Raw genomic sequence first — 17,186 nt, 5'->3', positions numbered from 1 at the left:
GACGCACACTATTATATACATATGCACACAGACGCACACTATTATACATATACTCGCACAGATGCACACTATTATACACATATGCACACAGGCGCACACTATTATACACATACATGCACAGACACCACTATTATAGACATACATGCACACAGACGCACACTAATATACACATACGCGCACAGATGCACACTATTATACACATACATGCACACTATTGTACACATGCATGCGCGCAGATGCACACTGTTATACATATACATGCGCACAGACGCACACTCTTATACACATGCATGCGCACAGACGCACACTATTATGCAAATATGCAAACAGACGCCCAATGTTATACACAAACATGCACACAGACGCACACTAGTATAAACATATGCGCACAGCCGCACACTAGTATACACATATGCGCACAGACGCACACTAGTATACACATATGCACACATATGCACACTAGTATACACATATGCACACAGAGGCACACTATAGTACGCATATGCCCACAGACGCACACTATTATACATATACATGCGCACATACGTACACTATTATACACATACATGCACACATACGCACACTATTATACACATATGCCCACAGACGCACACTATTATACATATACATGCGCACATACATACACTATTTTACACATACATGCGCACATACGCACACTTTTATACACATACATGCACACAGAAGCACACTATTATACACATACATGCGTACAGACGCATACTATTATACACATATGTACACAGACGCACACTGTTATGCACATGCACGCACAGATGCACACTATTATACACATATGCACACAGACGCACACTATTATACACATAGACACACAGACGCACACTAATATGCAAATATGCACGCAGACACACACTGTTATACACATACAGACGCACACTATTATACATAAACATGCACACAGATGCACAAGGTTATACACATATGCACACAGATACACACTATTATACACATATGCACACAGACGCACACTATTATACACATACATAAGCACAGAGGCACACTATTATACACGTATGTACATGCGCACAGAGGCACACTTTTATACACATGTGCACAGTAGCACATTATACACATATGCACACAGACACACCTTATTATACACATACATGCGCACAGAGGCACAGTATTATACACATACGCGCACGGGCGCACACTATTCTACACATACGTGCGCACAGACGCTCACTATTATACACACACGCGCACAGATGCACACTATTATACACACACATGCGCGGAGACGCATACTATTATACAAATACATGCACACAGACGCACACTATTATACACATTCATGCACACAGACGCACACTATTTAACACATACATGCACACAGACGCATACTATTATACACATACGCGCACAGATGCACACTATTATACACATACGCGCACAGATGCACACTATTATACACATATGCACACAGAGGCACACTATTATACACATATGCACACAGATGCACACTGTTATACACATATGCACACAGACACACACTGTTATACACATATGCACACAGACGCACACTATTATACACATATGCACACAGACGCACACTATTATACACATATGCACACAGACGCACACTTTTACACACGTATGCCCACAGACGCACACTATTATACACATACATGCACACCGACGCACACTAATATACACATACGCGAGCAGACGCACACTATTAGACAAATATGCACACAGACGCACACTGTTATACACATATATGCACGCAGACACACACAAATATACACATACGCGCCCAGACCCACACTATTCTACGCATACGTGCGCACTGACGCTAACTATTATACACACACATGCGCACAGACGCACACTATTATACACACACATGCACGCAGACGCACACAATTATACACATACATGCACACAGACGCATACTATTATACACATACGCGCACAGATGCACACTGTTATGCAAATATGCACACAGACGCACACTATTATACACATACATGCACACAGACGCACACTATTATACACATATGCACACAGATGCACACTATTACACACCTACATGCGCACAGACGCACACTATAATACACATATACCCACAGGCGCACACTATTATACATATACATGCACACAGACGCACACTATTATACACATATATGTGCACAGATGCACACTATTATACACATACATGCACACAGACGCACACTATTATACACATATGCACACAGATGCACACTATTACACACCTACATGCGCACAGACGCACACTATAATACACATATACCCACAGGCGCACACTATTATACATATACATGCACACAGACGCATACTATTATACACATACGCGCACAGATGCACACTGTTATGCAAATATGCACACAGACGCACACTATTATACACATACATGCACACAGACGCACACTATTATACACATATGCACACAGATGCACACTATTACACACCTACATGCGCACAGACGCACACTATAATACACATATACCCACAGGCGCACACTATTATACATATACATGCACACAGACGCACACTATTATACACATATATGTGCACAGATGCACACTATTATACACATACATGCACACAGACGCACACTATTATACACATATGCACACAGATGCACACTATTACACACCTACATGCGCACAGACGCACACTATAATACACATATACCCACAGGCGCACACTATTATACATATACATGCACACAGACGCACACTATATATCAAAGCCCTTCACAGTTTAGACATAATTTAAAATATTTCCTTTATTAAATAAATTTTATTAAAAAATAAAACACACGACGGGGCACTACAAAAAACCTCCTTATCATAGAGGTTTATTGACCTTAGTCACGTAGTAAACGACTATAGCTGCTTGCTTATTTTTTCACACCCTCATTCGTGTACAAGAGGGGCTGTAGATTTATATGATAGTGCAGCAGCTATCATTACCTTGGTTACGGGTATGAACAGATTTATATCTCACGCATTACTTCCTATATTTTTTGTCTTATGATAGAAACAAATCAAGACGTAAAGTAAGTGCTGTTATGGCAGTAATTAGTCTTGTTTTTTTCCTTTACAAGACAGGAAGATTCGCGAATATTGGAGATGTATGCCTTTAGACTTGACAATGTGTTTCTTGTTTCAGACTTAGTTCAAGTGAATGAAGGCTCATCCCCTATTCGTATCTTTACAATTTAGATATCATAATCTCCAATTTTTTATATATATATATATTTTCTTCGTGTTTTTGGTTAGAATCTCAACGCGTTTCTCCGTTCATTGTAGCTGGTCATCAGGAGATTTCTGACTGAGATTATGGTTTGAAATATAGATTAATATCTGTTCCAGAGTTTTATTGGCTCTTCTTTAAGAGGACAATTTTCACTCTGTCAGACATAAGATAGGCAATGCAAATGCATCAAGCTGAAATAAGAGATTGGTGGTTACCTATAGGGGAACACCTCTATTATAGAGGTGATCTTTATATTTGAAAACGATATAGATCAATCTCTTTTCCAGAAAGAGCAGTATTGTAATGGACAATCTGCTCTTCTATATAGCACAGTATTGCATCGTTATGGGGTGGTAGCCTCTGATATAGGCTAACACTCTCTATACTGCAAGTCTGTGATCTATATTTTTCCTATTGTTCTTTATATATCTATATATAGGGAGAGCAGCTTGTGGTGAACACGCTGCGTTCCTATATAATTCAGACAATAGTCAGCCGCAACCATATATATAAAGATAGAAAGTATTAGTTAGAGATTTTCCAGTAATATGGTTAAAGCAGGCTGGCTATTATCTCTTCCTTCATAGCATTGCCTAATGCTGGTACATGTTTCTGACAGAGAGTTAGAGAGGTAGCGCCTCTGGCCTGCATGGTAGGTCAGGGCTATCTATTATACACATACATGCACAGACACCACTATTATAGACATACATGCACACAGGCGCACACTATGATACACATACATGCACAGACACCACTATTATAGACATACATGCACACAGACGCACACTAATATACACATACGCGCACAGATGCACACTATTATACACACGCATGCACACTATTGTACACATGCATGCGCGCAGATGCACACTATTATACATATACATGCGCACAGACGCACACTCTTATACACATGCATGCGCACAGACGCACACTATTATGCAAATATGCACACAGACGCACAATGTTATACGCAAACATGCACACAGACGCACACTAGTATAAACATATGCGCACAGACGCACACTAGTATACACATATGCACACAGATGCACACTAGTATACACATATGCACACAGACGCACACTATAGTACGCATATGCCCACAGATGCCCACTATTATACATATACATGCGCACATACGTACACTATTATACACATACATGCGCACATACGCACACTATTATAAACCTATGCCCACAGACGCACACTATTATACATATGCATGCGCACATACGTACACTATTATACACATTCATGCACACAGAAGCACACTATTATACACATACATGCGTACAGATGCATACTATTATACACATATGTACACAGACGCACACTGTTATACACATACACGCACAGATGCACACTATTATACACATATGCACACAGACGCACACTATTATACACATACATGCACACAGACGCACACTATTATACACATACGCGCACAGACGCACACCATTATACACATACGCGCACAGACGCACACTATTATACACATACATGCACACAGACGCACACTATTATACACATACGCGCACAGACGCACACTATTATACACATACAGGCACACAGGCGCAGCCTTTTATACACATATGCACACACACGCACACTATCATACATATATGCACACAGATGCACACTATTATACACATATGCACAGCGACGCACACTTTTATACACATACGCGCACAGACGCACACTATTATACACATACAGGCACACAGGCGCAGCCTTTTATACACATATGCACACATACGCACACTATGATACATATATGCACACAGACACACACACACTATATATATATATATATATATATATATATATATATATATATATATATATATACACACACACATATGCACGCAAGGACACTTTTGCATTTTTTTACTTACCTGCATCCAATGTGGTCCCACTGACAGGTATACCGGCTGCTCTCTTCTTGGGGCCCTCCTGCATACTTGGGTCCCTGATGTCTCCCCAGGCCTGCAGCCATGAGCAGAGGGAGGGCCGGTTAGAGGAGTTCAGCGCTGACCAGGCTCTCACCCTGCAGCTGCTCCTCCTCAGCGTCGCTCTCCTCACACCAGAGATCATGTTCTCTGCAGTTTTTTTCCCTCCTCCGCGGCCGTTGTCAGTCTGCTATCAGCACTCCTCTATTTCTGTCTGCACTAGACAGAACTAGCCGATAGAAGATCGCCGGCGGGCCACAGAAAATGTGGTGGCAGGCCGGATTTGGCCCGTGGGCCTTGTGTTTGACACCTGTGATTCCGAGTCTGGATGAATAGTAGGATGAGTGTATGGGCATAGAGGATAATCACAAAAACACTGTTATTGATATAATATACAGTGAGTGAACAGTAAATCCAATGTGACCTACTAGTATTTTTATAAAAACTTTCAGACATTGTTCCGATACTTTAAATAGTAATTATTAAATGATAACCTGTATCTTAGGGACTGCAGCAGGTAAGTGAGTTGAAAAACAGATGAAATACGGGCATTCAGGTACTAGAGAGTAAATAAAATGCCTATGATGGGGCATAATGTGATACAGCAAACAGGTACGTATCCATCAATAGTGAGATTAACATATTTTATGATATAATCGAGTGCAATAGAGTCTAAGCCTACACGGGTGGTTGTAAAAATATATTATGAGAATATGGAACTGCACAGAGCTAGAGATCAAAAGAGAGCAGTAATGGTTGTATGGCAGGAGGGAATTTAAATGATGTTCTAGATGAAAGGAACAAAAGAGAGGCATTCATTAAGACCCTTTGGAGCAGAGGACTCCAGATGATAAATCTAAGCCGCCTCTTTTTGTAGGAGTTTGCGGTCAATGTTGCCTCTCCATCCTGATGGTCTTAGGACTTCAATGCCCCTAAAGGTAACCAATTCTGGATTGTTGTCATGTACATCTCGCATATGAGTAGCCAAACTTGTTGGTTCCTTACGGCTGATGTTGCCCACGTGGGCTAGTACCCATCTTCGTAGTTGTTGAGCAGTTTTTCCCACATAATCCTTGGGGCAGGGGCAGGTAGCAATGTAGACCACATTTGTAGACCTACAGTTGATCTAGTCCCTGATGGTATATGTTTTTCCAGTTGATGGGCTTTTGAAGGTGCCAGTTTTTTCAATAAACTGGCAAGCCTTGCATCCATGACAGGAAAAGGAACCTTCTAGCTTCAGGGAAAAAATTTAAAAAAAACAGTATACATCACCTAAAAAGTGATGTGAGCCTGGCTGCATCTTCTCCCTGGTCCCGACACTGTTTCTCTTCATTATCTTCTGGCCGGGATTAAAAAATCCCCCCCTCCTGAAAGCACTCGCCGTGATTTGCTGACGTTTAGCCAATCACTTGATGAACCAGTCACAGCCATTCATTGGCTAAGTGTTAGCCAATTACAGCCAGCGCTTCCAGGAGGAAGGGATTTATCAATCCCCGGCCAAAAGAGAGGAAGATGATCTGTGTCGGGGACCCAAGAAGAAGCTGCTGTGGAGCCACGGACAGCGCTTCTAGTTGATATATACTTTTTTTTCTTCAGCTACGGCTTATTTTCAGAGTAGGGCTTATATTTCAAGCACCCCACGCTTTCCCCCAAAAATCCTTGCATGTGGTGCTACAAAGTTGTGTGAGTTTGTAGCACCACATGCAACTTAGTACCACTACAAAGTTGCGGTATCCTTGCAAGAAACCACAGCAATATTGCAAGGGCCTGCATAAACTGTATTCATGCATGGAGATTAGAGTTGAAAGTTATATTTCTTAAAGAGAAGGTATTTCACAATGTTTCATTAAGAAGTAAACTTTATACTTCCAGCTCGCCACACTTTGACAGACTGTCCAAACTTTACCTATCTTCATTTTTTTTACACAACTTTTCATGATATCAGTTGTAGAGAATTTTGTGCTATCAGGTGAAAATATCTTCTATGCTAACAAAGGAGTAAAGTTTTTCACATAGGACCCTTTGGTTGATGGGTCACTGACAGGTAGCATTCATAAAGTCCTTGAAAGTCCATTTAAAAAATAGGCATTTTTTCCAGTGTCCATAAAAAAATGGTGTCTGATTTTTTTTTTTTTAAGTGAGAGGAGCTTTTCAAAGTTATTGTAATTTTCATTTTACATTTCAGAGTAATTGCTGCTCCGGTGTTCATATCAGTTTTCCGGGTTACTGGCATGTATCTCTTATAATCTTTTTGGATTATTGTGTTTTTTCAATCTGTCCATAAATATTTTATGGATATGTTGTCCAAAAAAAAGTAATGTTGGCAGCCCTGCATCTGCTGGATTTGTAATGTTTTTGTTTAACATGTTACACCATAGACCTCAGCATATGTCACTATGTCTTGCCTAGAAATAATTTAAAGGGGGTTTTGGCACTTTTTAATATTGATGACCTATTCTTAGGATGGGTCATCAGTAACAGATCATTGGAGATTGGCCCCTTGGGATCCCTGCTAATCAGCTGATTCCACGGTCCGCTGTCAGTTCATGGTGGCTGGGCATCTACATCAGCGGTCAGGACCGGAGGATCAGCTTCACTTCTATTGATTTCAATAGAATGAAGACGTATATAACACTTCCAGCCCTGACCACGTGTCACGTCTCAGTCAGCACATGGTTAATTGTTTGCCAGCACACCTAGTTTGTGTAGGTTCAATCCAGATAAGCCAAGGTTCTTAGCTCCTGTGCTTTCTAGTCTAGGTACATTAGTCCTGCTAGTGTCAGAGAGGTGTGGCTGGTGATTGACATTTCTGTCAGCCAATCGGCTTCTCCCTATAAGATCCAGTTCTTGCTGCCTGGGAGTTGCCAATTAATTTCCAGTATTCCCTGAGCAGTCAGCCTGCTCAGAGCTGATATGTGTCTGGCTCTGGTACTTTGGTTTGTTCCCTGTTTGTGTCTATTGTTTGTCTGTACTTTATTTCTGTCCACTGTACCCAATGTGTTCAGGGTGCCTTGGTAGGGATTTGTAGTGGCCTAGGTACAAGTGTGGGTCCGCACCTGTCGAAAGCGATCGACCTGCCAATAGGGCAGGGCTAACTCCCGGGGTAGGGGTTTGCAGGGAAAGGATTTCCCTTAGTTTATTTTGCATTTATGTTGCACGGTCGAGATAAACAGGCCTTTACCCTCCTGCAGAGGTGCATTCTGTCTGTTCTGCATCTAGCCGCCTGTACCAGCACTTTCCCGCGTCCGTTTTGGCTGCCCCCTGTACCCTGTTCATGTTGGCAGTCCAGGATGAACATGCCACCACCGATATAGATGTCCTGCCCAGTTGCACAGACTGCAGGCCAGAGAATTTTATAATTTTGTATTTTAATGTTTTCACTTCAACTTAATTGTAATTATTCACTTTACTTTATTTGTGCTTTGTGCTACACACCGCTTCTTTTGTAATACAATTTTACTTTTTTGGTAGGAGTATTTATTAATTTTAGACATGAGCGAGTACCAAAATGCTTGGGTGCTGGTTACTCGAGTCGAACTTTTCGTAATGCTCGAGAGCTCGTTTCGAGTAATGAATCCCATTGAAGTCAATGCGAGACTCAAGCATTTTTCAAGCTGACCGATGCTCCGCATAGGGGAGGTTCTGTGAAGCACCTGAAAACATCAGAAAGTCATGGAAACACCACAGAAATGAATAGGGAACAGCATGGGCAACATGCATGGGTGCATCTGAGGCTCCCAGGTCACATTATTAAGCCAAATTGGTGGCAATAGCCTGGCGGTCACCCTCTCCCCCCCAACAAATTTACTTGGGACAGACCATAAGCAGCAAGGCACACACGCTGGCACATCTTAGCTAAGTATCACACTAGCTGCAAGCAAGGCCAATCACCACCTGTGGGTGACGCCACTGCCTCTTCTCCTGGGTTACATGCTGGCATTGCTGCCCAACCCCCTGCACGAGCCTGCATCCACAGTGCACACAAAATTTTCCTTGCGCAGCGTTCAGCTTCCCTCATGCCACATGCTGGCTTGATAGCCACACCACCCTCATGTCTATTTATAAGCTCGTCTTGGATGAGGAGGAACTGAAGACACACACTGCAGAGGGTTGGAAGGGCTGGCAGCGACCCTCTTTAAAAGTGTGGGCAATAGCCCACAATGGTGATGAAAATTGATGATAAATTCACGTATGATCATAAATCCAATCCCATGCCACCTCCATCACAAAATTGTCAGGAGCTGCAAACGTGGGCATAAAGGGGACTCAGATGCCAGTACTTCTACACATCTCTGCAATGCAGCAGCGCATACTAACACCAAAGATTGGTTTGAAGCAGGATGTGTTGCAAAAGTAGCCACCACAGGTATACAGTGACCCTGTGAAAGTCTCATTAGATTAGTTACACTTTCTGTGAATGCTCCAATCCAGTATCTCGGATAACTGTGGTAATTTGTAACACAAGAAATAATACATGCCGACCAGCGCTGATCCCCAGACCCTATGGAGGAGGAGAAGGGGGCATAATAAGCCCGAGAAACTGTGACCAATGTAGGACCTGCAATACTCTGTGTGGGAAGCACATGAGCGGGCCCAAGGTCAGACTCGGTCCCAGCCTCCATCTGGTTGACGCAATGTGCCATTAGTTACGGTTCCTTTCATCGCTCCAAAGACTGGATGAACCACGAAGAGGTTCCACAGTTCAAACCTGGCACAGTTGCACCAAGGTCTCGGCATGCCCACATCCTCAGCAATCATGGGCATAAAGCAGACTCGGATGCTAGTACTGCTGCGAACGTCTCATTAAATCAGTTACAGTGGCTTTCATCGCTCCAAAACTGGATGAACCATTAAGAAGTTACACAGGCTAAACCAGGCACAGTTGTATCCCTCCCCAGGACCTCAGGCTCTGCCCACACCCTCAGCAATCATGGGCATAAAGCAGACTCGGATGCTAGTATTGCTGTGAACGTCTCATTAATTCAGTTGCGCTTCTTTTGATTGGTCCAAACCAGTGTGTCAGATAACTGTGGTAACACGAGCAAATAGATGTCAACCAGTGCTGATCCCCAGACCCCAAGCAGGAGGGGGAGGTGGCATAATAAGCCTGAGAAACTGTGACCGAGGTAGGACACGCAATCCTCTGTGTGGGAAGCATGTGAGCAGGCCCAGGGTCAGGCTCGGTCCCAGCCTCCACCTTGTGTGACCCAAGGTGCTGTGAGTTACATAGCTATGGGAAACCCATGTGTACCCACACAATTCATTCTGTGTATTTGCCAGATGGCTGAACACCATGCTGGGAAACCTTTGTGCACCCACAGCATAGGTGAGCCCATGAAACCCAAGGACAGTATTAAACATGAGGAAAAGAGAGTGACCAAACATGGCAGAGTTTCACCCAGCCCAGGACCTCGGCCTCTGCCCACACTTCTGCCCAACTCATTCTGTGTATGTGTCAGATAGCTGAACAACGCAATGGGAAAGCCTTCTGCCCCCTACCCCTGTCATTCATTGTATTTGTTCCAGATAGCTAATCACCGCTATGGGAAACCTTTGTGCACCCACAGCATAGGCGAGCCCATGAAACCTAAGGACAGTATTAAACATGAAGAAAAGAGAGTGCACAAACATGGCAGAGTTTCACCCCGCCCAGGACCTCGGCCTCTGCCCACACTTCTGCCCAATTCATTTTGTGTATGTGTCAGATAGCTGAACAACGCCATAGGAATGCCTTTGTGCACACGCAGTATAGGTGGACCCCTGAAACATTTCTGTAGCAATAGTATAGGCGAACCCTGGAAAACCATTTCTGTGGCAAGTGTATAGCCGGACCCCAGAAACCTTTCTGTAGCCAGAATATAGCGGAACCCTGGAAAACCATTTCTGTGGCACGTGTATAAGCGAAACCCTGAAACATTTCTGTAGCAATAGTATAGGCGAATCCCGGAAAAACGACAAACTCTTCAGGTGGGTGAGAATCCGTTTTTTCCGACGCAGGGCAGGGACCCGAGAACAGTACCTGGGAGGCTACCTGCTCAGAATCTGTCATTTTCCTGGAGTGACGAGGCTGGGAGGAAGTTCCTAGCCCAGTAGGAGTGGACTGCGTTATCCGCAATCCACGACAGGACCTGATTGCACTGCTGTGCTTGTAATAAAGGTCTACCACACTGACCCGCAAAATGTGAGATGCAGCTAGGGAGCGGTGCTCTCCTAATCCCTTAGCAGCCGACTCTGATTCACCCTGCCCAGGACCTCAGCCTCTGCCTACACCCTCACTTGGACACCCACGTGAACGTCCACATCCTCGACCCTTACTCCTACTCCTCATCATGTCAGATAAAGGATAGAGCAGGGCCCAAATAAATTAACCCACTGTATAGCGCTGCGAACTGGGGCTAATTCACCGCACACAGATACTTGTAGATACCAGAGGCTCTATGCTGTGACAGAAAAAAATTAAACCGGTGTCTTGCGCTGATACATAGGAGTAATTTACCGCTCACAGAGACTTGTAGATAAGAGAGGCTGTATGGAGTGCCAGAAAAAAATTAACCCAGTGGATAGTGCTGATAACTGCGGCTACTTCACCGCACACAGACAATGGTAGATGTGAGATACTCTGCAGAGCCCCAGGAAAAAGTAACCCACAGTTAAGCATTGAGAATTACGGCTAGCTCACCGCACACAGCGAATGGCAGGTGTGAGATACTCTGCAGAGCTCCAGGAAAAATTAACCCACTGTTTAGCGCAGAAAATTATGGCTAATTCACCGCACACAGTAAATGGAAGATGTGAGATGCTCTACACTGGCCCAGCCAACAATTAACTGGCTGTTTAGTGAAGAAAACTATGGTTAATTCACCGCACACAGAGAATGGAAGATGCGAGATGCTCTACACTGGCCCAGCCAACAATTAACTGGCTGTTTAGTGATGAAAACTATGGTTAATTGACCGCACACAGAGAATGGTAGATGTGAAATGCTCTGCACAGGCCTAGATGCTTGAAAAAAAATTGGTGCACTACTGCTTCTGGCCAGCCAAAAAAGTAATGCACACAATGAAGAGTAGCCCTAAGAAGGACTGTTGGGTTCTTGAAGACAGGATCCTCCCTACTCTAACACTTTCCCTATCTCAGCAGCAGCTCTTTTCTTAGTGCAGGCGGCACTAGTTTAAGTACTCGGCGGTCACCTGATTCCACCAGCCACTCACTGCTGTAGACTTGCACAGGGCTGGCACGTTACAGCGGGAAGAGGTAATGCCTTCCCTGCATGTTTAGTGGCTAAAAATTGGCGCTAAACATGCAGGGAAGAAAATGAAATTGACTTGAGTACCGCGTGGTGCTCGACTCGAGAAGCAAGCATCTCGAGTGACCTAATACTCGAACGAGCATCAAGCTCAGACGAGTGTGCCCACTCATCTCTAATAAATTTATGATTTTTACCTTAAAATTGTAATACATTAGATTAGCTCTATATTCTAAACAAGTAACCCCCTCACTGCCACATATAACCTCCAACTAGTATGTATGAGCCATTTATTGGACAATGAATATATTGCAGAAGGCAAAGAAACTTATCAGTAAACGGTCACAATCCCTACTGACTATTAGATGTAGTGGTTACATTATCAGGATCAGCTATGATTTTGGCTGCTGCCCTGAGAAGGTACAGTAGATGTAAATGACATCCTGGGTCAGTGCTATCACTTAGTCATATATTTTAGGCGCTTGTCACTAATAACTTGCTTCCAATATGAAATGTAATGCAGTATGACCTCCAATCTTTTCCATCAGAACAATAGTAAATGATCTCTAAAAATGCTGACATTAGGGCAGCTTCAGATATCCGTAAGTACATATACACTTGGGACAGCGCAACTTGTTCACATCAGCACGGGACACATCTATGCCATGATTTATTAGTCTGTGCAGCTTAATCCCCGATGTTTCAAATTTCTTGAGAAATCACACAGTATTCTGTGCACGCGGGTGTTGTCATTTGCGTACCCCCTATAGATTCCTATGGGGTCTTGGGTGCACAAATGCACACTAAATAGAGCATATCATGTTTTATTTTGCAAGTGGAAAAAAGATCTGTGAGAATGAACCGGTTGAAATCAATGGTGTCTTAAGCTGCCCTTATTATTATATCCCATAGAGATTAGTTCTGCACTCGCATCCGATTTAGAACACTTATTATACCTTACTGGTACATACAGACTGTAGGATGCTGTGGCTTTTATTGCTACAGAACAGACACATTTACTCTAATGACTGATTTACTTGATGATTTTGTATTTTTTCACTATGTTTTCATTCCTTGATGGTTTTTAGGCTTATTTAACAGCTATAGACTTGTGAACGGTAGTGATCGCTGCTCTGGGAGAGTGGAGGTATTATATGAAAGACAATGGATGGTGTTGTGCAGTTCTCATTGGAGTCTACAAGAGGCTAATGTGCTCTGCAGGCAAATAAAATGTGGAGTTGCTGGGTCCGTTCCAGGTGGAGGGCATTTTGGGAAATATTATGTTACCACCACATACAGATTTCATTGTTCAGGTACAGAATACCACCTGGGGGACTGCAATATAACTGCACTTGGAAACAGTGAATGTCCATCCTGGGATACTGCTGGTGTTATATGTACAGGTAAGATTCATTCAACAGTGTTTAAAAATGTTGGGCTTTTAGAGAGTCTGCTTGGATTTAACAATGATGGACTAGTAAGTGGGACAAGCTGCAGAACCAAACAAAGAACAAGACCAGGGTAGGTGCTCAGTAAGAGAGCCACTGGGATTAATACCGAATGGGGGAAAGGCTTGGTGGCAACGTTGCCTCCTCCCATAGAATGCAGGAGTGCAGAACAAAACTGCGGGACTACAAATCACTGATCAGATCTAGAAGTAAATGAAGATAATGTTTAATCAGATGACCCATCAGATGCATATAGTAGATAGAAGTCAGAAGTAGGCCATGCATTATGAGAATACACAGTTCAGCTTTATCAAGAGCTAAAATAGTTCTTATGAAAGAATACTCCCACTAGTACACTACATGGACAAAAGTACTTGGACTCTGCATGTTTTTCAGAAAAAGTGCTTTATTCTATTTAGTAACGTGTTGGCCCGCTTTTTGCTTGTATTGCAGCAACAATATGTCGAGGCATACTTTCCACAAGGTATCTGTAAGTCTGGTGGGGAATAGCTCGCCATTCCTCCAGCAAGGCTGTGAGAAGAGATTGCTGTAGGAATAGGTGTGGGTAGCAGTGTCATACCCGTTGTTCCTGTTCGTCCCATACGTGCTCTATCGGGTGCATGAATAGTTATTACAGAATGAGCAGCTTTCTATTTTACCCATGTCCTTCCCAGGATACCATTCAGCAAACTCAGTATTTCCTTTTTTTTTGCAGTCCAAATAATTTGGTCCATATAGTGTGTATATATAGTAATCACAGCATTCTTCACTACGGCTGGTTTCCCTCTAAGATACCAGATTACCTCAACCAGATTTATCCGTGACCAGAAATGATTTGTGTGCCACAGTGTAATGCACAAAGAATAGCATATTCATATAAATTGCCTCACCTGCTGGGTTCCTGGCAAGTAATGGAAGTGTCTCAGCCAGAAGTGCTTTGTGTTTCACTGCTGGAACTCACAGACGGCATTGGATTCAGGATACAAATAACACAGGTCAAGTCGAAAAGAGAAAATTGCCTATCTCGCCTTACAATAAAGTGATCAAAACATCACATGGATTAACAAATGGTACTATTAAAAAGTGCACCTAATCTCGCAAAAAAAAAACCTTACACAGCAGCATTGATAAGAAAAAAATGTTAGGGGCCTTTGAATGATGTAATAAACAAAAAACACTTTAATTTAAAAAAGTTGCAAAAAGAACTATATTTATTTGGTATTGCCATAATTGTACTGGCCTGCATTAATGTAGCATATTATTTATACTGCATGTTGAATGCCCTTAAAGGGGTTGTCCCGAGGCAGCAAGTGGGTCTATACACTTCTGTATGGCCATAATAATGCACTTTGTAATGTACATTGTGCATTAATTATGAGCCATACAGAAGTTATAAAAAGTTTTATACTTACCTGCTCCGTTGCTGGCGTCCTCGTCTCCATGGTGCCGACTAATTTTCGCCCTCCGATGGCCAAATTAGCCGCGCTTGCGCAGTCCGGGTCTTCTCCTCTTCTCTATGGGGCTCCGTGTAGCTCCGTGTAGCTCCGCCCCGTCACGTGCCGATTCCAGCCAATCAGGAGGCTGGAATCGGCAATGGACCGCACAGAAGCCCTGCGGTCCATGGAGACAGAGGATCCCGGCGGCCATCTTCAGCAGGTGAGTATGAAGACGCCGGACCGCCGGGATTCAGGTAAGCGCTGTGGGGGTTGTTTTTTTAACCCCTGCATCGGGGTTGTCTCGCGCCGAACGGGGGGGGGGGGGTTTAAAAAAAAAAAAAACCCGTTTCGGCGCGGGACAACCCCTTTAAGGGCGCCCACCCACTGGCGATTTTTTTTTCTTTGCGTTTTGCGTTTTTTCTCAAGAGCAATTAGAATTGAATGTACTCTTGTCCACTGGCGTTTTTTTTTGCGGTGCGTTGCGATTTTTAACATAGGAACTGTCAGTTGCATATGTGTCTTTATTTTTCTCCTAATGCACCCATGAATGTCAATGGAAATTAATGGAAAAGGCGCGAAAAAGCCGCAAAAACGCCGCGAAAAACGCACGGAAAACGCGGCAAAAACGAGCCGAAAACGCTGCGTTTTTCACGCACGAAAATCGCAAACGCCAGTGGGTGGGCGCCCTAAGAGTGAATAAAAACATAACAGAATTGCAGATTTTGTTAATCTTGAAAAACAAAATGGAATAAGGTGACATGCGTTTTTTTTTCTCGAAGTCATTTTCCACGGCAATACGAAATTACTCTATAGGGGACCGCGAGTTACTGGCTATCACGATGGCTCTGGAATTTTGGCGATATGTGCTGGAGGGAGCCTCGCATCTCATCGTAATTTACACTGACCATAAAACTCTGACGTATCTTCAGACTGCACAATGGCTCGGTGGTTTGATTTCACATTGTAATTTTGGCCTGCCAACCAAAATATTAAGGCTGACACACTATCTAGAGCATTTAACTGTAACAACGCTGAAGAGACTCCACCATTCATCATTGAACCTGCCAGATTATTGACCATAGCTCCTGTTCAGGTTAACCCTTTGCAATCCAATTTTGGATTCAGGCTCTCCTAGGGGACTTTCTCTTTCTGCCATTATGCAATGGCATCATTAGCTGGCTAGAGCCAGTACTGCGATATGGGACATGCTGGAGAGACCCCCGACAACAGAGCGGCCAGTAATATACAGTAAGAATACCCTGTTGGACATCTTCCGACATCGGATCTGTACAGGTTTCAATCAGAATGTCTTCAGACGTCAGACAGTGGATTGGAAAGGGATAAGGATATTCCGCCAGGTAAGACGTTCGTACCTGAAGCCAAGAAGAGAGGTGTCCTATCCTGGGGTTACTGTCCCAAATTAGCTGGTCATTGTGGGCAATGCAAGGCTAGTGAGTTAATTCACAGTCGGTACTGGTGGCCATCCATGATGAAGGAAATCCATGATTTTGTGTCCTCCTGTACCTCCTGAGCCCAGTATAAACCACAGAAACTAAGACCCGCAGGGCTCTTGTGCCCAGTACCCATACCTGAGGCTCCATGGCAGCATATTGCCATGACTTTATTACAAGCACATCTGCCACTCTCTGCTCTACACTTGGTGGATTGGTCACTTATTGGGATGCTACAATGCTAATACAGTTTGGAGAACATGATAACAAAGTTTTTATATGCTGACCTGACCAAATACCGACCTGACACACATCATCATGACAAAAGATATGTTCCCCACCACCACTTGAACAATGAGGTTCAGTCTTACTTGGAATATGTCCAG

At 43.4% G+C, this 17,186-nt stretch overlaps 1 protein-coding gene across 1 annotated transcript in view; it reads left to right on the top strand.

Annotated features, from left to right (window-relative positions):
* Window positions 1–17,186, top strand: part of LOC136577417 (scavenger receptor cysteine-rich type 1 protein M130-like) — a 334,056-nt gene that overhangs the window by 243,892 nt on the left and 72,978 nt on the right. Inside the window, exon 6 of the mRNA XM_066577312.1 lies at window positions 13,554–13,868. Within this exon, the coding sequence (XP_066433409.1) occupies window positions 13,554–13,868 (315 nt within the window). The remainder of the gene's footprint in view (window positions 1–13,553; window positions 13,869–17,186) is intronic.

The sequence above is a fragment of the Eleutherodactylus coqui genome, chromosome 8 (assembly GCF_035609145.1).
Source record: "Eleutherodactylus coqui strain aEleCoq1 chromosome 8, aEleCoq1.hap1, whole genome shotgun sequence".
Taxonomy (NCBI): domain Eukaryota; kingdom Metazoa; phylum Chordata; class Amphibia; order Anura; family Eleutherodactylidae; genus Eleutherodactylus; species Eleutherodactylus coqui.
The sequence above is the reverse complement of the archived record's forward strand: the minus strand, read 5'-3'. Positions and strand labels throughout refer to the sequence as shown.